Source organism: Triticum dicoccoides, chromosome 5B (genome assembly GCF_002162155.2).
Source record: "Triticum dicoccoides isolate Atlit2015 ecotype Zavitan chromosome 5B, WEW_v2.0, whole genome shotgun sequence".
Classification (NCBI taxonomy): domain Eukaryota; kingdom Viridiplantae; phylum Streptophyta; class Magnoliopsida; order Poales; family Poaceae; genus Triticum; species Triticum dicoccoides.
Window position 1 is genome coordinate 576,812,469 of NC_041389.1, and position 20,244 is coordinate 576,832,712.

Sequence of the window (20,244 nt, forward strand, 5' to 3'; positions counted from 1 at the left end):
ATATATGTGAGGCTTTTGTTTGGCATTTCCTGCCTGCTGATAACACTGTCGGTGGCATCCTTCTTGGGATTAAGAAAGATACTTTTACAATAGTTGGTTTTACTAATAAAAAAATTGGTGTGGTTGCTACTATTAGGAATAACAAAGATGAGTTTGTTTGGCACCTTGTGGTGATCTATGGGACAACCTATAACGAATATAAAACATAATTCATTGTTGAGCTGCATGACATTTTAGAAGATTCTTCTTATCCTATTTTGCTTTGTGGTGATTTAAATCTTGTCAGATCAGCTGATGACAAAAGTTTATCAACACCCAATATACCTTTCTTTTTAATGATTGGATTAATTGGTGGGGGTTGATGGAGATTCATATTTCTAATAGGAAGTTTACTTGGTCTAACAACCAGGCAGTCCCCATTCTTGCGGTGTTGGATAGGGTTTTTGCCTCTACATCTTGGGATAACCACTTCCCTTTATCTACTCTCGTAGCCTTGCCTAGAGCGGGGAGCGATCATACCCTGCTTGTGATTGATACTGGGGCTAGAAGTACTAATAATCCGAAGATGTTTAGGTTTAGAGAAACGGTGGTTATCCCAGCCAGATTTCAGGAATATGGTGGAAGTTGTGTGGCAGACCGATTCTAATACTAGGTCCTCTATTGATAATTGGCAATTTAAGACTAGATTGCTTAGAAAAAAGATTAAAGGTTGGATATCAATGTGGAGGCTGGTCTGAAAAAGAAAAAGAAAGCTCTCCTTATGGAGATAGACAAGCTGGATATTGTTTGTGAAAGTGACCAGCTCCCTGTTGATGATGCTAACAAATTGAGAGATCTTAGGGAAGAGTTAGATAGTATCTCGAAAGTGGAGGAGACTGCTTTATGGCAGAGATCTAGAGAGAGGAAAATTTTAGAAGGTGATCATAAAATAACTACTATTTTCACTCCTTGGCTAACCATAGACACAGGAAAAACCATCTTACTCGAATGATGAGTGAGGATGGCCCTGTTCATTCTACTGCTGATATTCTCAGGGTGGCCACTAATTTTCACAAGAAGTTGTTTTCTTATGAAACCAAACCTGACATCCACTTGGGTGATGATTTATGGGATCCCTCTGAGCCGGTTACTCCAGAGGAGAATGTTGTTCTGGAAAAATCCTTTTCTGAGGCAGAAATTAAAAATGCATTATGAGTTCTTACGCAAATGGTGCCCCTGGACCTGATGTGTTCTCCTTTCTTTTTTACCCAAATTTCTCGGAGATTATCAAGAAAGATGTTTTGTGGATGGTTGAGGACTTTGAGGATGGGGTCCTGGACATCTACTGTTTAAACTTTGCTATTATTACATTGATCCCTATGGAACCCGGTGCTGAGGAGATGAGGAAATTTAGGCCAATTAGTCTTATCAATTGTGTTATTAAGATTTTTACTAAAGCTATGACAATCAGGGCCTTCCCTCTATGTGATAAGCTAATTTCTCCTAATCAAACTGCTTTTATAAAAGGGAGGTTTATCTTGGAGAGTGTGGTGATGGCCCATGAGGTGATTCATGAGGTTCATAGTATATGGGCTAGTGGGCTTATTCTTAAACTAGATTATGAGATAGCCTATGATAGAGTGAGCTGGGAATTCCTTGAGGAAATGCTCACTTCTAGAGGCTTCGGGAAAAAGTGGATTAGTTGGATTTGTAGTACTCTATTTAATATCTCCTCTTATGTGAGGATTGATGACACTAATGGGTCCCATTTTGTGTGTGGCAAAGGGCTTAAACAAGGTGACTCTTTCTCTCCACTCATTTTCAACCTTGTGGCTGATGTGTTTACAAAAATGCATTCTAAAGTTGTGAATAATGGTTTGATCTCTGGTCTTATGCCACATGTGATCCCAGGGGGTGTGGTGAGTCTTCAATATGCTGATGAGACCATACTCTTTCTGGAAAGTTTTGTGGACAAGGCTAGAAATCTGAAATGGATTCTGTCTTGTTTTGAAAAATTGTCGGGTCTCAAGATTAATTTTCATAAGACTGTTTTGCATACCATCCATGTGGATAAGGAGACTGCTAATTGCTTTGCACAAATTTTTTGTAGTAAAATGGGGACTTTCCCCTTCAAGTACTTGGGGGTGCCACTTCACTTTAAGAATTTGAGAAGAGAAGATTTGCAGCCTATCATAGATAGCATTTCTGGTTGGTTGGTGAGGAATCTTTCTTATCCGGGTAAATTGATTTTAATATCTACTAGTATTGCCAGCATTCCTGCATATTTGATGTATGTGATGAAATTCCCTAAATGGGCTATTGATGCGATCATTTCTCAAATGTCTCACTTTTTCTGGGGGAATTATGGGGATGCACATAAATACCATTTAGCTAAATGGGCCCTCATTTCTATGAGGACGGAGTTTGGTGGCATGGGGGTGCCTAACCTGAGAGAGTTCAATATGGATTTGTTGGCTACTTGGAGTAAACGATTTTTTGATGCTAGAGATAGTGATTGGAAGAAAATCCTATGTTACAAATATGGTGTTGACAAACCTAATATTATGCATAGCAAACCAGAGTTGGGATCTCCCTTCTGGAAAAGTATATGATGGGCTTTTAGGGGTGTAAAAACCTTCTATAGGTTGAAGGTGGGTGATGGTAGGAACATCTCCTTTTGGCATGATCAGTGGGTTGGGGATATTTCTTTGAAAATAGGTTTATGGGACCTTTATAGCATCTGCCAGCAACAAGATTGTACTGTTGAGCAAATATGGGATGGGGTTGAATTGAAACTAACCTCCAGGAGATGTGTAAATTCACAAACATTTTTTGCATTTCAGACTTTCTGAAAGTCACAAAGATTTTTTGAATCTGCCTACATTTTTCATATTCATGATTGTTATTCAAATTCTGGAGCATTTTCTAATTCTCGAACATTCAACAAAATCGTGAACATTGTTTGAATTTGCAATTGTTTTTCAAACTCAAGAACGTTTTTCATGTTCTTTTTTTGTTTTCTTTGTTTTTTCTTTCTGGATTTTTTTCTTTATATTTTCCTTTCCTTTTTCATTTTCATTTTCTCATTTTTTTCATACCTGTTATTTTTATTCATTTTCAAATTTATTTTATTTTTCATTTTCCCTTTTCAGTTTCATCTTACGAACATCTTTCCAATTCATGAACATTGTTCGCTAACATTTTTTTGATATCCTGATTTTTTTTAAATCACGAACCTTTTCTGACAAATTCACGGTAGTTTTTGAAATTGTTAATTTGGGGAGGACCGGCGCCACTATAAAGGAGGAGGATGACTACCTGGGCTCTCAACTGCGTGTTACAAATATGGTAAAGTCGTCGCCTTTCACCAGCGATCCAAGAGGTTGAGTGTCTTACCTGGACTCTTAACTGCTCAATGGACAATGCAATGGTCATTTTCAAAGAGTTGACGAACTCAAGACTATTCTCCGAGTTGGTGATCACACATTGCCGATTTTGAAATTTTGTTTCATAAATTTACTCTAGACACATTTTAGCTTGTAGCATTTTGTTTGTTGCATATGTTGCTCACACAGACACACACACACACACAGATATATATATATATATATATACATATATATATATATATATATATATACATGTGTTTATGAAATAAGATGCAATACAATTATGAGATGAATGTGGATGTGTGCATTATGAAAACGCATTGAATGTGTATTTTGAATACCGCTGGAACTGAAAAAGAAAACCACCCTCAAACACGAAATACATGTCGTTCTGCTAAAGAAACCACATGTAATGTTAGTATATAGGAGGTGGTACCAAATAAGAAGCCACTTCTGATGTTCCAAGCATGTGTGGCCTTTTTCTCAATGCACCGCTTACAATGATATATCATTGCATGCAGTTAGATGCCGGTCTCCAATTCTAGGCACATTAGCGACAAGGGCTTATAGGCGGATGGGACCGCCTCAGGCCCATGTACCGAAACCACCTTCAATGGCCGTTTCACTAGTATAGTCTGCATATGTTTATTTATGTTTTCTATAATAAAATTATAGTAGGAAATTTCCCACTCTTTTCATTAAAAGAAGCATAACCCATCACTTTATTAATATATAATTTGGAAGGGAAAATTACATGGAACATACATTGACCAGTGGCTACCCACGCACATAACATTTGGGTGTCAAATGAGCACTGGTGTACTAGATTATTGAAGCAATGATCATCGAAGCACGCACCCCAACATCTTTGCATGCGGGCGAGCAACAATGTTCCTCCAAATATCTCATTAGATGGAGATGCTGTTGGGGATGCCCCTGGCCGTGAGCCCCTCGGCCTCGCCCGTGTGGTCGGAGGTGTTGGGGTAGAGCAGCATGTACGGGAACTGGGCCGGCCCGTTGCGGTTCTTGAGCTGGGGGTTTCCGTTCAAGGCCACCACCTGGCTCTCGATGCCCTCCAGCCTCATGCCGAACCGCTTGAACGCCTCGAGTGCCTTGGCATCCGACGTCCACTCCGGCGTGTCACGCTGTCCGAGGTAAATCTCATCGGAGGAATGCTTGGACAAGATCTCCAGCAGAAAAATGCCAATGATGGCCTGCATTTGGTTGGTGATGGTGCGGATGAAGACCTTTTCCGGGTCGCCGGCCAGCAGTGAGTACTCCTCGGTGTCCGGCTCAGGCATCGGACGACAGCTCGCTGACGGCTTGTTGGGGTGGTAACTTGCGTACGGGTACTGCCCGAAGTTTACGGCGGCGTGCAGCGCCGACCCGGTCCAGATGATGGTGGCGCAGGCCTTGACCAGTTCCGCCACCGTCTTCATCTTAGGCCACCACGCCGCGTCCTTGAGGTCGCCGTGCCCGACCTCGCGAACCTCCTTCCACCACGCCTGCAGCTCCACGTCGCTCTGAAGCACACTGTCGCTTGTGTAGTAGATGGCAAGATACTCTGTCACCCACTGCTCGATGGCGGTCCAGATAGCCAGCCCGTCCACCGCATAAGGGTAGTCCTCAAGCAGCAACCGCACTTTGTGCGGGCTAGATGGGTCGCGGACCGCCATGCCCCTGCAATTCATGATTAATACCATGCATGTCACTAACTGACGAACGGTTCTTCTCATAATTATCCTGCTCCCTATATAGAAGAAATAGAACAACTTCAACTTACCTCTTGATTAGGTCGTCTGGTAGGGCCTGACGAGATATGGCATCATGTGGTCGTGGTGGTCGAGCATGTAGAGCCTGTTGCTGGCGACTGCCTGCTGCACGGTGAGGCCCTCGAGGCTCGACCCGATCTGCGCCTCGGTGATGGTGCTGGTGTGGTCGCCGTACTGGCTGGGATCCAGAGTACTCTTTGGGGGGAACTCCTGCAATGCAATGGATTAATTTTATTTTACCATTAGTTTAGTCCATGCTTAATCACCTATGCTTATAATTTAGCCAATGGATATATGAATTTGTTTAGTTCTCACCGTGACACGGGTGATCATCATCGGGTTGACGCCGGCGAGAATCTCCCTTGCGAACTCCGCGTCGGTCATCCATGCTTTCTCGTCCTCTGCACGTGCGTCAATAATCGAAATTATATATAATTTCTTCCAACGTTTGATGACTCCTAGTACGTTTATAGAATTATGTACTAGTAGTTGTAGTTTATAGAATTATATGTACGTAAGTAAAATATAAGTAGGTAGGTAGGTACGTTTGATGACTTGTGGCTTGGGGGGCTTGAGGAGGTAGTCGCCGCCCATGGGGATGAGGTCCTTGACGAGCTGGAGCGGGAAGCGCTTGCGCACCTCCTCGAGGGGAGGATCGCCGGGTAGGATTATGCTATGCGATGCTAATTGGAGGACTTCAATCTACTCTCTCCTACGTGCTGCAAGACGAAGGCTGCCAGAAGCGTAGTCTTCGATAGGACTAGCTATCCCCCTCTTATTCTGGCATTCTGTAGTTCAGTCAACTGATATGGCCTCCTTACACATATACCCATGCATATGTAGTGTAGCTCCTTGCTTGCGAGTACTTTGGATGGGTACTCACAGTTGCTTTTCTCCCTCTTTTCCCCCTTTTCCTCTTTTTCTCGGATGCCGCAACCAGACGTTGGAGCCCAGGAGCCAGACGCCACCGTCGACGACGACTACTACACTGGAGGTGCCTACTACTACGTGCAGGCTGCTGACGACGACCAGGAGTAGTTTAGAAGGATCCCAGGCAGGAGGCCTGCGCCTCTTTCGATCTGTATCCCAGTTTGTGCTAGCCATCTTATGGAAACTTGTTTAACGTATGTATGTACTCAGATATTGTTGCTTCCGCTGACTCGTCTATGATCGAGCACTTGTATTCGAGCCCTCGAGGCCCCTGGCTTGTATTATGATGCTTGTATGACTTATTTATGTTTTAGAGTTGTGTTCTGATATCTTCCCGTGAGTTCCTGATCTTGATCGTACACGTTTGCGTGCATGATTAGTGTACGATTCAATCGGGGGCGTCACAGGAGGCATGCCGTCTTTTTCGTGCAAATATTGCAGGTCCTCCCGTGCCTTACCTGTATCTTTTGTCTTTCCATACACGCCCAAGAAGCCTAGCAGGTTCACGCAAAGGTTCTTCGTCACGTGCATCAGTTCAATTGAAGAGCGGACATCTAGGTCTTTCCAGTAGGGTAGGTCCCAAAATATGGATTTCTTCTTCCACATGGGTGCGTGTCCCCCAGCGTCATTCGGAACAGCTTGTGCACCGGGACCCTTTCCAAAGATTACGTGTAAATCATTGACCATAGCAAGTACGTGATCACCGGTACGCATGGCGGGCTTCTTCCGGTGATCTGCCTCACCTTTGAAATGCTTGCCTTTCTTTCGACATTGATGGTTGGTCGGAAGAAATCGACGATGGCCCAGGTACACATTCTTCCTGCAGCTTCCCAGGTATATACTTTTGGTGTCAAGTAAACAGTGCGTGCATGCATGGTATCCCTTGTTTGTTTGTCCTGAAAGTTTACTGAGAGCGGGCCAATCGTTGATGGTCACGAATAGCAACGCCTTTAGGTCAAATTCCTCCTGTTTGTGCTCATCCCACGCACGTACACATTTTCCATTCCACAGCTGTAATAGTTCTTCAACTAATGGCCTTAGGTACACATCAATGTCGTTGCCGGGTTGCTTAGGGCCTTGGATGAGCATTGGCATCATAATGAATTTCTCGGAGAAATTCATTATGATGCCAATGCTCATCCAAGGCCCTAAGCAACCCGGCAACGACATTGATGTGTACCTAAGGCCATTAGTTGAAGAACTATTACAGCTGTGGAATGGAAAATGTGTACGTGCGTGGGATGAGCACAAACAGAAAGAATTTGACCTAAAGGTGTTGGTGTTCGTGACCATCAATGATTGGCCTGCTCTCAGTAACCTTTCAGGATAGACAAACAAGGTATACCGCGGATGCACGCACTGTTTGGATGATACCGACAGTATATATTTGGAGAGTTGTAGGAAGAATGTGTACCTGGGACATCGTCGATTTCTTCCGAGCAGGCATCCTGTAAGAAAGAAAGGCAAGCATTTAAAAGGTGAGGCGGATCACCGGACGAAGCCTCACCACCGTACTGTTGCTGGTGCTGATGTACATGATATAGTCAAGAATTTGAAGGTAATCTTTGGAAAGGTCCTGGCGGACAACCTGTTCCGAAGGACGCTGGCGGACGCGCACCCATGTGGAAGAAGAAATCTATATTTTGGGACCTTCCATATTGGAAAGACCTAGAGGTCCGCTCCGCAATCGATGTGATGCACGTGACGAAGAATCTTTGCGTGCCCTGCTTGGCTTCTTGGGCGTGTATGGGAAGACAAAAGATACACCATAGGCACGGGAGGACCAGGAATGTATGCACGGAATAGACGGCATACATCAGGGTCAGGCCAGCTACGCTCTTACCAAAGAAGAGAAGGAAATCTTCTTTGAATGCCTGCTCAGCATGAAGGTACCGTCTGGCTTCTCGTCGAATATAAAGGGAATAAGAAATATGGCAGAGAAAAAGTTCCAGAACCTAAAGTCTCATGACTGCCACGTGATTATGACGCAACTGCTTCCGGTAGCATTGAGGGGGCTTCTACCGGAAAACGTTCGATTAGCCATTGTGAAGCTATGTGCATTCCTTAATGCAATCTCTCAGAAGGTAATCGATCCAGAAATCATACCAAGGTTACAAAATGATTTGGTGCAATGTCTTGTCAGCTTCGAGTTGGTGTTCCCACCATCCTTCTTCAACATCATGACACACGTCCTAGTTCACCTTTGCGAAGAGATTAACGTTTTGGGTCCTCTATTTCTACACAATATGTTCCCCTTTGAGAGGTTCATGGGAGTCTTGAAGAAATATGTTCATAACCGTGCTAGGCCAGAAGGAAGCATCTGGAAGGGCCATGAAAATGAGGAGGTTATTGAGTTTTGAATTGACTTTATTCCTGACATTAAGCCGATTGGTGTTCCTGAATCGCGGCATAAGGGCAGACTGGATGGAAAAGGCACGCTAAGAGGGGATCAAATAATATGTATGGACGGGCATTCTCTCACTGAAGCACACTACACAGTTCTATAGAATTCCGCCTTGGTGGCTCCGTATATGGAGGAACACAAGAATTTTCTACACTCCAAACACCTGGAGAAGTCTGACGACTGGATTACACGTGAACAAACGAGGACTTTCGCCGGTTGGTTGCAGAAACGTGCCATGCATGATGGCGATATTGAAGATGACTTGTACTCGCTGTCCCAGTTACCATCTTCGAATATAATGACTTTCAAAGGGTACCAGATAAATGGGAATACATTTTACACGATCGCCCAGGATAAGAAGAGCACCAACCAAAACAGTGGTGTCCGCTTTGATGCAACAACCAACACGGGAAAGGAAACATATTATGGTTACATAGAGGACATATGGGAACTTAACTATGGAGGTGGTTTGAAGGTCCCTTTGTTTCGGTGCAAATGGGTCAATATGACACGAGGCGGGGTAACGGAAGACCCGCAGTACGGAATGACAACAGTGGATCTCAACAATCTTGCGTATGCAGACGAACCATTCGTCCTAGCCAATGATGTGGCGCGGGTTTTAGCGTGTAGCATTTTGTTTGTTGCATATGTTGCTCACACATATGGATATATATATACATGTGTTTATGAAATAGGATGTAATGCAATTATGAGATGAATGTGGATGTGTGCATTATGAAAACACATTGAATGTGTATTTTGAATACCGCTGGAGCTGAAAAAGAAAACCACCCTCAAACACGAAATACATGTCGTTCAGCTAAAGAAACCACATGTAATGTTAGTATATAGGAGGTGGATCCAAATAAGAAGCCACTTCTCATGTTCCAAGCATGTGTGGCCTTTCTCTCAATGCACCGCCTACAGTGAAATATCATTGCATGCAGTTTGATACCGGTCTCCAATTCTACGCACATTAGCACAAGGGCTTATAGGCGGATGGGACCGCCTCAGGCCCATGTACCGAAACCACCTTCAATGCCCGTTTCACTAGTATAGTCTGCATATGTTTATTTATGTTTTCTATAATAAAATTACAGTAGGAAATTTCCCACTCTTTCCATTAAAAGAAGCATAACCCATCACTTTATTAATATATAATTTGGAAGGGGAAAATTACATGGAACATACATTGACCAGTGACTACCCACGCACATAACACTTACACTTGGGTGTCAAATGAGCACTGGTGTACTAGATTATTGAAGCAATGATCCTCGAAGCACGCACCCCAACATCTTTGCATGCTGGCGAGCAACAATGCTCCTCCAAATATCTCATTAGATGGAGATGCTGTTGGGGATGCCCCTGGCCGTGAGCCCCTCGGCCTCACCCGTGTGGTCGGAGGTGTTGGGGTAGAGCAGCATATACGGAAACTGGGCCGGCCCGTTGCGGTTCTTGAGCTGGGGGTTTCCGTTCAAGGCCACCACCTGGCTCTCGATGCCCTCCAGCCTCGTGCCGAACCGCTTGAACGCCTCCAGTGCCTTGGCATCTGACGTCCACTCCGGCGTGTCACGCTGCCCGAGGTAAATCTCATCGGAGGAATGCTTGGATAGGATCTCCAGCAGAGAAATGCCAATGATGGCCTGCATTTGGTTGGTGATGGTGCGGATGAAGACCTTTTCCGGGTCGCGGGCCAGCAGTGAGTACTCCTCGGTGTCCGGCTCAGGCATCGGACGACGGCTCGCTGACGGCTTGTTGGGATGGTAACCTGCGTACGGGTACTGCCCGAAGTTTACGGCGGCATGCAGCGCCGACCCGGTCCAGATGATGGTGGCGCAGGCCTTGACCAGCTCCGCCACCGTCTTCATCTTAGGCCACCACGCCGCGTCCTTGAGGTCGCCGTGCCCGACTTCGCGAACCTCCTTCCACCACGCCTGCAGCTCCACATCGCTCTGAAGCACACTGTCGCTTGTGTAGTAGATGGCAAGATACTCTGTCACCCACTGCTCGATGGCGGTCCAGATAGCCAGCCCGTCCACCGCATAAGGGTAGTCCTCAAGCAGCAACCGCACTTTGTGCGGGCTAGATGGGTCACGGACCGCCATCCCCCTGCAATTCAGGATTAATACCATGCGTGTCACTAACTGACGAACGGTTCTTCTCATAATCAACCTGCTCCCTATATAGAAGAAATAGAACAACTTTAACTTACCTCTTGATTAGGTCGTCTGGTAGGGCCTGCTCGTTGAAGTTCCAGTCCTTGTAGGTGACGGAGGACATCTCCATGGCGTACTTGCGCTGGAAGACGGTCAGCTCGATGATCCCGCCGGCGCTGACGAGCAGCTCGCGCGCCCGCGAGTTGATGTTCATCGTGTCACGGTAGTGCGGGTGCAGAAGCTTGTGCACCGGGTGGGTCACGCTCAGCTGCCGGTTCGTGGCGATGATGAAGGGCTCCATCACGGCGTGGGTGTTGAGCCAGTGGCTGACCAGCTGGTGATAGCCGTAGTCGTTGACGCAGACGTACGCCTTGGCCAGCTGCCATATCCAGGCCTCGACGCCGGTGGACGCCGGAGTGTAGACGGTGCTCTTCGCGGTGGTGAGGCCGCCCTCGAGAAGAGGCGTGCTCAGCTCGATGGCGACCGGCGCCAGCGTGCCGTCACCTTTCAGGAAGAGCAGAGTCCTGGTGGCGTAGAGGAAGGTGTCGTCGAGGTTGTTGAGCCTGACGAGGTACGGCATCATGTGGTCGTGGTGGTCGAGGATGTAGAGCCTGTTGCTAGCGACTGCCTGCTGCACGGTGAGGCCCTCCAGGCTCAACCCGATGTGCGCCTCGGTGATGGTGCTGGTGTGGTCGCCGTACTGGCTGGGATCCAGAGTACTCTTGGGGGGGAATTCCTGCAATGCAATGGATTAATTTTATTTTACCATTAGTTTAGTCCATGCTTAATCACCGATGCTTATAATTTGGCCGATGGATATATGAATTTGTTTAGTTCTCACCGTGACACGGGTGATCATCATCGGGTTGACGCCGGCGAGAATCTCCCTTGCGAACTCGGCGTCGGTCATCCATGCTTTCTCGTCCTCTGCACGTGTGTAAATAATCAGCTCTTATCCAGACAAGAATTAACTATAATAACAAAGTAAAATATAGTAAGTGCGTACGTTTGATGACTTGTGGCTTGGGGGGCTTGAGGAGGTAGTCGCCGCCCATGGGGATGAGGTCCTTGACGAGCTGGAGCGGGAAGCGCTTGCGCATCTCCTGGAGGGCCGGGATGTCGGGCAGCTTGATGCCACCCTCGTAGAGCTTGAGGATGTCGGCGAAGGAGTCGAACTCGCCGGGGGAGAGGTCGACGTAGGTGCGGATGGCCGGTATGATCCCTTCCACCAGCGCCTTGAGCGAGTAGCCAAGGAAGTCCGACTTCTTGAGATGCCCGAACAGCTCGTCCCGCGGCACGTAGATGCTCTGCACCAGCGGCAGCAGCCGGCTCTCGCGATCGGGGTCTGCATGCGCGCGCAACGTAAGTTCCAAGGAGAGTGCTAGTGAGTGTGAGAGAGAGAGCGAGAGAGATGAACGCACTGGTTTGTGAGAGCTTGCGGCCGGTGCGGCAGCGGCGAGGGTAGGGGAACTCCTTGGAGCCACCGAGGATCTGGCGGGAGTCGCCGAGGTCGTGGTAGACGTCGTAGCGGTAGACACGGTCGTGCGCCTCGTAGGGCCCCTGCTGGTCGTCCCCCCTCAGGTTCCGGAGCTCGTCGTCGCGGTACGGCTTCAGTGCCGCCGGCATCTTGCTGGGCAGGTACGTCTGCGCACGCACGTACATACAGGTTTACTTAAATAAGTGGACAAGCAAAAACGTATGCTGCATCTATTGAAGACATCGATTGAAGAGCTAGCTCACATCGTTGGCGAAGAAGACGCGGCTGTAGCGGTACTTGGCCTGTGGGTAGACCCACGAGTTGGCGACGAAGACGACCTTGCCGTGGCCGGGGACGTTGTCGAGGGTGATGGTCTTGAGGAAGAACTCGGAGGCGTGGTTGTTCTTGACGATGATGGCGCCCGGCACGCCCAGCTTGTCCACCGCCCAGTCGAAGTTGACGCTGAACTTGTTCTCGCCCACCGTGATGAACGGCAGGCTGGTGATCCACTGCTCCAGGCTCGCCTCCGCGCCCACCTTCCCGCGGTTCCCGTTGTCTAGCCGAGCCACGTAAACAAACAAGCTAGTCAGACACTGCATTGCACGGTAAGATAAGTACTGTAATGGTGAAGGGAAGTGGTCGATGGTGCTCACTGGAGTCGACGATGGTGGAGCTGATGAGCTGGCAGGTGACGCCGCGGCCGAGGAACTCGGTGACGTTGTCCATGACGGTGGCGCCCAGGTCGTTGAAGTCGAGCGCATTCTTGCGGGTCAGCACCACCGACCCCTTGAGCCGGGTCTTGCTCCCGGTGATCCCGCCGATGATGTCGAGACCGCCGCCGAACATCTTGGTGTGTGTGTGTGCGCGCGGGCTTCTTCTAAGATGGAAAAGCAGTGGTGGTAGCAGCAGTTGCTGTGGATGGTGTGAGAGTTCTCGACGAGCAACCGGCCTATTTATAGATGGGCGAAGGGTAGGGCGTGACTGTGAGCTTAGCGTTGGCTAGTGTGTATAACGTTGGGTCCTAGTGGTCTACTGTTTGATTTGATACTGTAAATCGATTTGATTATTAGGGGATCAGGATAAGATCCTAATCGTACACACAGGAGAAGCCATGTCAATGGGTTGGTGGCGCTACGTACGGACAGCAGCAGCAACCGTGTCAATGGTTTATTTCGCTAGTATCTGCGTGATGGTTTGATTTAGCTGGGGTTATGTTCATGATGGAAAGCTGCCAATGTTTTATTTCAAAGTGCGTCTGATGTACTATTTAGGAAGTTTAACGTGTGTGTGTGTGATGGATTTAACTCAATGTTTGCGGACAACATGCACCCAGGCAAAGTGTTCTATGAATTGCGTGAACCAAGTGTATTATTATTATTTTTGGCAGGAAACCAAATCTCATTTACAGAGGATTAAAGTTTACGGCATCTGCTAGCTAAGCAAATGTTTAACGCCTCAAAACATTTAACTTTTAATTAAGGACAGGATAAAGATTCGAGGGATTAAGTTTAGGGCATCCACTGGAGCGTGAAAAAGCGATTTCGCTCTTAGAGTTGGCCGCTCAATCGTGGGATGTGGATTTTTTTATTTGAAACAGAGGATCAAACCCGGCTTTCCTGGTACGTGCTCTTCACGCGCCCTCACCAACCCGCACCGCATACACGTGGAATGACCTCTGCATTGACGTGCTTTGAAATGCAGCCCGTGAAAATATAGTTCGAGTACAAGCTTCGAGCCAGTATATACGTATCAAATCGGTCGACTGAGTGATCTCCGGCGTCGACCGAGCTCCGAGAGCAGGCGCGCGCGGCAGACGCACGCACGTGCGTGTGCGCGCGGCTTGGGACCAGCAGCGTCATGGACGACGCGCCCCCACGAGAGTTTCGTGCGCCTCGCGCTCGCTCAAGATCACCGACGCCGAGCACGCTGCGGCAACAACGTCCGGCAGAAACAATAAGTGTTTGTTTGGTTGCTCGCATTCAACCATGTAGGATCTGGAGGAGTAAATTTGGCTCGTTTACAGCATCTACAACCACGGTTGCCTAATATGAGTCCGACAGTAGTCCTCGTATATGCCTGAATCATATATCCATACAATGCATGCAACCACGTAAGCAACACAATGTAGATCAACATCCAACGAGATAATTAGGGCATAGTTTATCGGACAGACTGAATCCGACCCAAAAGGCATTGTTCACCGGATTATAATACAAACAGAATAAACGTAAATGATCCGGCGAGGGCAGGATCACCACTTCTTGGGGTCCTTGCCATTGCGGTCACCTCTGCGGCGATCCGACTCTTCTGTGTACACATCCGCGACGGGAGGAGGATCGTCGTCGTCGCCGTCCAAGCCGGTGGTGCCGCTCTCCAACGCGGTGGAGATGAAGCCCGACAGTCGGTAGATGGCGCGGCTCTGAACCCGGGCGTGGCGTGTCGTCTTTGCCTTGACGCTCTCCTCTCCCTCGCGAGGTGCTCCGAAGCCTCGAGCCCGAGGCGAAGAGCCTTCACATTCTTCTGCTGGAGGCGCCTCATGTCGGTCTTCGTCGTGGTGAGCGAGCGCTGCATCACCACCCGAAGGAGTGCCTCCTCCGGAACCATGGGCATGGAGCGTGTGCTCTGCCGGGGCGGGTTGGGTTCTGCCGCGGCCACCGCCCATTGCCACTCGTGCCGGGCAGCCTTCATGTCCCGGAACTAGAGCGAACCAGAGTGGGACGGGCAAGCGCGAGCTCCTCATCGTTGGGCACATCATTGTCGGAGCCGGAGTCCTCCTCCTTCACGAGGTCGTTCCAGTGCATTGGATTGGTCTCGCTACCGGATTCATCGCCGGACTTGGCCATGGCGGTGGAGGCGGAGAGATTTGGGGGAGCAGTGGAGAAGATGGGGAGCGGAATGGGCGAGTGGACTCTGAGAGTGACTATTGTTCGTCGGTGGGTGGTGTTTTATGGGGATGGTGGTGGGGGTGGCGCGGACATAAAAGCCAGGACGACGTGGTGTGCGTGTCCGGGCGCATCCGAGCGTCCCCATATCCGCCTCAGATTTAGGCAGGATATGGTGAATGCCGGTAGTCTTGGCTTGGGCCAGCTATGGGTAGCCCGGTTGGGTGGCCCAGAACGGTTCGGGCAATAACCGGGCAGCCGGCCTGGACGTTTGGGGCGGGTATGGGGACTCCGGTTGTAAATGCTCTTAGCTAACCACCTCCGTGCTTAGCTGAACTGCATGGCATATTCCTTAGCCCAACTTCAACGCGCCAACCCATTTGGTCCGCACACATCTGTTTGGGTTGAAACGGACAGAAATCGCGTCCTAATGCGCTGACTCAAATGGATGAGTGTTTATTCGTCCGTCCATGACCTATTTTTGGATCAAAGTTGTGCCGGATTTGTGTCGGTGCGGATATGGCGTGGATGCACGCATCGCCCGCCCTTATCCTTTCCTTGGCCCGCCCGTCGGTGAAACAACCACCCCCCCCTTTTTCCTTTCCCCAAAATTCTGCTGCTCGCTCGTCATGGCTGACACGTTAACCCCATTGAATGCCTAAATTGTAACAAGTAGTAGTCTAGACAGTCTAATTGACTTCTACACGAGCTAATAAGATCAACTTTTTAAATAATTTCACAAGAAGAGCTATTAGCTGCTAATTCCTCTTCAATGTAAATTATCATGCAACGACGAAGCAAATCGTCTCCCATTTTACTTCGAAGCAAATATTAACAATTTCAATAGTTTGAGATCTCAAAGCAACCAGCTTAAAAATGAGTTACTATAACGATTGTTGCCGGCCTTGCTGAGGATGGTGGCGGTATGTGACGTCATGTCAATCATCAAATCGAGTTAGATGCGGCTCGGAAGGTGACACATGTGCCTCTTCCAAAGTTATCGGGCAGTGCCTGTTGCCGGCGGGTGAAGCCCCCAGCGGATGCTGCCCACAACGTCTTTGGAGACATCAAGTCATGACTGCTACATGCAGGTGTTGCATGGTGGCTCTAGCGGAGATGTCATGTTTAGCCTGTTGCTGCTGGAGCGAAGGTGGTGCCACAGTAGCAGGAGGTAGGCGGCATGGGACGTCTTTGTCTTCTGTTGTCTTCTCTAGAGGTATCCCGCTATCGAGGCGTAGGTAGTCAGATAAGGGTGAATGGTGCAAATAGCTTCAACAACGAGTTTATGCACTCCGGTGGGAACACAAGTTCTCTGATCAGGGTATGTTGACGCGCAACTGCGTCGTGTCCTTGCTGAAGGTGGTGAATTGAAGCTTGGCTTTGAGGATGAGAATCCGAAGTTCAACCTTGCGGTGGACTCGTCATCATCGACGCACGCACGACGATTCCTTCTTGAAGGTATAACCTAGGAGTTGTGTAGTTTTCGTTTCTGATGTGTCTTGTAATGTAAGATTAGTGGTTATCTGGTGGAGTTAGAGCAACTCCAACGCATCGACCCAAAACGTCCGCCTGCATCCGTTTGGGTCGGCGCAGATTGTAACACCCTCGATGCGACTATATCTCCCACGTGTCGAGACACGACTTAGAGGCATAATCGCATTGAGGGCATATGTCGCAAGTGAGGTAATCTTCACACAACCCATGTAATATATAAAGGAAACAGATACATAGTTGGCTTACAATCGCCACTTCACACAATTACATGAATAAAGCATTACATCAACCAAATACAAACAGGGTCCGACTACGGAACCAAAATAAAAGAAGAACCCCAAATGCGACAAAGGTCCCCGATCGACCCCAACTGGGCTCCACTACTGATCAACTAGAACGGAAACAACACAAAGGACAAGATCTTCAATGAGCTCCTCCTGAGCTTGGTTGCGTCATCTGCACGGACTCATCGGCACCTGCAAGCTGGTTTTGGAAGTATCTGTGAGCCACGGGGACTCAGCAATCTCGCACCCTCGCGATCAAGACTATTTAAGCTTATGGGTAAGGTAAAAGCATGAGGTGGAGCTGCAGCAAGCGACTAGCATATATGGTGGCTAACATACGCAAATGAGAGCGAGAAGAGAAGGTAAAGCACGGTCGATAAAAGTATGATCAAGAAGTGATCCTATAGCAACCTACGTCAGGCATAACTCCAACAACCATGTTCACTTCCCGGACCCCGCCGGAAAGAGACCATCACGGTTACACACGCGGTTGATGTATTTTAAATAAGGTCAACTTCGGGTTTTCTACAACCGGACGTTAACAAATTCCCATCTGCCCATAACCGCGGGCACGGCTTTTGAAAGTTCAAATCCCTGCAGGGGTGTCCCAACTTAGCCCATCACAAGCTCTCACGGTCAACGAAGGAATAGACCTCCACCCGAGACGTTCCGATCAGACTCGGTATCCCGGTACAACAAGACATTTCGACAGGGTAAAACTAAACCAGCAACACCGCCCGAATGTGCCGACAAATCCCGATAGGAGCTGCACATATCTCTTTCTCAGGGCACACTCAGATGAGACATCCTACGAGTAAAACCAACCCTCAAGTTGCCCCGAGGTGGCCCCGCAGTCTACTCGGTCGGACCAACACTCAGAGGAGCACTGGCCCAGGGGGGGTTAAAATAAAGATGACCCTTGAGTCTGCAGAACCCAAGGGAAAGAAAAGGCTAGGTGGCGAATGGTAAAACCAATGTTGGGCATTGCTGGAAGAGCTTTACTTAAGGCGAACTGTCAAGGGGTTCCCATTATAGCCCAACCGCGTAAGGGACGCAAAATCCGGGAACATAACACCGATATGACGGAAACTAGGGCGGCAAGAGTGGAACAAAACACCAGGCATAAGGCCGAGCCTTCCACCCTTTACCAAGTATATAGATGCATTAATTAAATAAGATATATAGTGATATCCCAACAAGTAAAAATGTCCCAACAAGGAACGACATCTCCATGTTCCAACCAGGAACAAACTTCAATCTTCACCTTCAACTAACAACGCTATAAGAGGGGCTGAGCAAAGCGGTAACATAGCCAATCAATGGTTTGCTAGGACATGGTGGGTTAGAGGTTTGACATGGCAATTTGGGAGGCTGACAAGCAAATGGTAGGCGTCGTAGCATTGGCATAGCAAAGAGCGAGCAAACTAGCATAGCAAAGATAGTAGTGATTTCGAGGGTATGATCATCTTGCCTGAAATCCCGCAAGGAAGAAGAACGAGTCCATGAAGAAGATAAACGGACGTAGACGAACGGGTCCTCACAAACGCGACGTTATCGGAACCAACCCGAAGAAGCAACACCGGAAAGAAGCAAACAACATAGTAAACAACCAGCACATCAACATGGCATGATGCACAATCAAGTATGATGCATGTCCGGTTTAATGAGGCATGGCATGGCAAAGTGCACAAACAATCCTACAAATTAAGTGGAGCTCAATATGCAACGAGTTGCATATTGACGAAACACCACGATAAGTTATTTAGTTTGATCCCGTTTATGTACCCAACAATATTAAATGTTGTTAAGCATGACAAGAGGGTGAAGCAAATGAAAACTACCTATCTAGTCAAGGTTAAATGAGGCCGAAAGCAACGAACAACAATTCCGGAAAAATCCCCACATGTCATTTAGTAGTTTAATGCAAACACAATATTAAACATTTTAATTGTTGTTATCATGATGCGGATGACATATAAAAGTTTATGCAATTATTATGAAAATGTTGACATGAGCATGATACGAGGCATTTGGTCACCATGGCGGAATGAAAAGGGTGCCACGGCGGCGAAACAAAAATGGTGCCACGGCAACATATCGGTTCCGGTAGCTCACAGAGATACCGGTGCAAAAGGAGGCGTGACGTGAGCGAGTCATGCAAGATGGTGGGGTGATCCCGACTTCCGGGTTCCCACAGGTTAGTGGCATGGACACGAGTGACAATTCGGACACGGTGCAAACGGTGCATCTCATTCAACACATGCATTAAGTCATGGGCGTCATCTCGGCGTTATACCTTCGAAGCGTGCGTTTTCGGAGCGGTTCGAGTCGTCGAGGGAAGTAGTCGTTCACGGGCCGTAGTGGAGTTAGACGTTCACGGGTCGTCGTGGGAAGTAGTCGTACACGGCGTAGTGGAAGTCGTTGTTCACGTGGCGACGGTAGTTGTACACGTTTTCGTAGATGTTCAGGTCGACGGTAGTTGTACACGGGTCCTCGTCTTCATGGTACTTGGCGTCCTCTCAGCCTTGACAGTGAAGAAACGGAACGCGATGGTCGTGGTACTTGGCGAATCCACGTAGTCGAACATGGGTTGTAGTGGTACTTGACGCTCGTAGACATCCAGGGTCATCGGTAGAGGTACTCGTCGTCCACGAAACTAGCAGTGGAGCACACACGCCTCAGGTCTTGGTCGTCAACGAAGGGAGGCGGGCGGCAAAGCAGCAGCAACGCGCGTGCAGGAAGGCGGATGCCATGTACAAGCGAGCGGCGGGGCTCCCGGTCGGAGTCGGTAGGGACGCACGAGGCGGTGATGAAGATGAGGTCGCAGGGAGTGCTGTTGGAGGTGGATGCAGAGGGTCGCCGGGCGGCGGAGGACGACGGATGCGGGCGAGGTGCTCGAGGGGCTCCTCTCCTCGAGCGCTCGGGCGATGGGGACTGATGGCGCCGGTGGAGATGCAGGCAGGCAGGCAGCGCAGCTGCACAGGGCTCCGGCGATGCGGAGGCTGGGCACAGGACTTGGCGAGGCGGAGGGCAGCAGAGAAGGCCCGGCGATGCAGGGCGGCGGCCTGCTGGCTTGAGTGGCACGCGGCCATGGCAAGGAGGCGAGGCAGAGGAGGGGCTCCAAAGGCGGCGAGGAGGAGGTCGGGCGCGGTAGCGGGGCGATGGGGATGGACGGAGGAGATGGGCTCGCCGGCCAGAACGCCGGCACGACAGCAGAGGAATGGGTGGCCGGAGGCGCGGTCGGTCGCCGGGCAGTGGCGCGCGGGAGGAAAAGAGAGGCCATGGATCGGGCGTGAGGAGCTGCGGAGGAGGCGCTCGGGCGGTGATGGAGGGCACGAGCGAGGGAGAGGGAGAGATCGAGAGGAGGGAGGCGAGAGGATCGGGAAGGGGCGCAGGAGAGGGCGATGGGGTCGAGCGCGTCCTCTGGCGCGGGCGATGCGGGTGCCTGGCGGCGCTCCAAGGGAGCGAGAGGGA

The 20,244-nt window shown here is 49.1% G+C and overlaps 2 protein-coding genes across 2 annotated transcripts; both read right to left on the reverse strand.

Annotated features, from left to right (window-relative positions):
* Positions 1-4,072: 4,072 nt before the first annotated feature.
* On the reverse strand, positions 4,073-5,313 carry LOC119311747 (linoleate 9S-lipoxygenase 2-like). The gene is made up of 2 exons (XM_037587444.1): positions 5,152-5,313; positions 4,073-5,048 (listed from the first exon to the last, which is right to left on the reverse strand). The coding sequence occupies exon 2, from the start codon at positions 5,042-5,044 to the stop codon at positions 4,277-4,279; it is 768 nt and encodes a 255-aa protein (XP_037443341.1). The 5' UTR covers positions 5,045-5,048; positions 5,152-5,313; the 3' UTR covers positions 4,073-4,276.
* Positions 5,314-9,636: 4,323 nt separating this feature from the next.
* On the reverse strand, positions 9,637-13,020 carry LOC119311745 (linoleate 9S-lipoxygenase 2-like). Its single transcript, XM_037587443.1, has 7 exons — positions 12,764-13,020; positions 12,374-12,666; positions 12,055-12,277; positions 11,640-11,978; positions 11,475-11,560; positions 10,690-11,369; positions 9,637-10,586 (listed from the first exon to the last, which is right to left on the reverse strand). The coding sequence occupies exons 1-7, from the start codon at positions 12,954-12,956 to the stop codon at positions 9,815-9,817; spliced, it is 2,586 nt and encodes an 861-aa protein (XP_037443340.1). The 5' UTR covers positions 12,957-13,020; the 3' UTR covers positions 9,637-9,814.
* Positions 13,021-20,244: the final 7,224 nt, after the last annotated feature.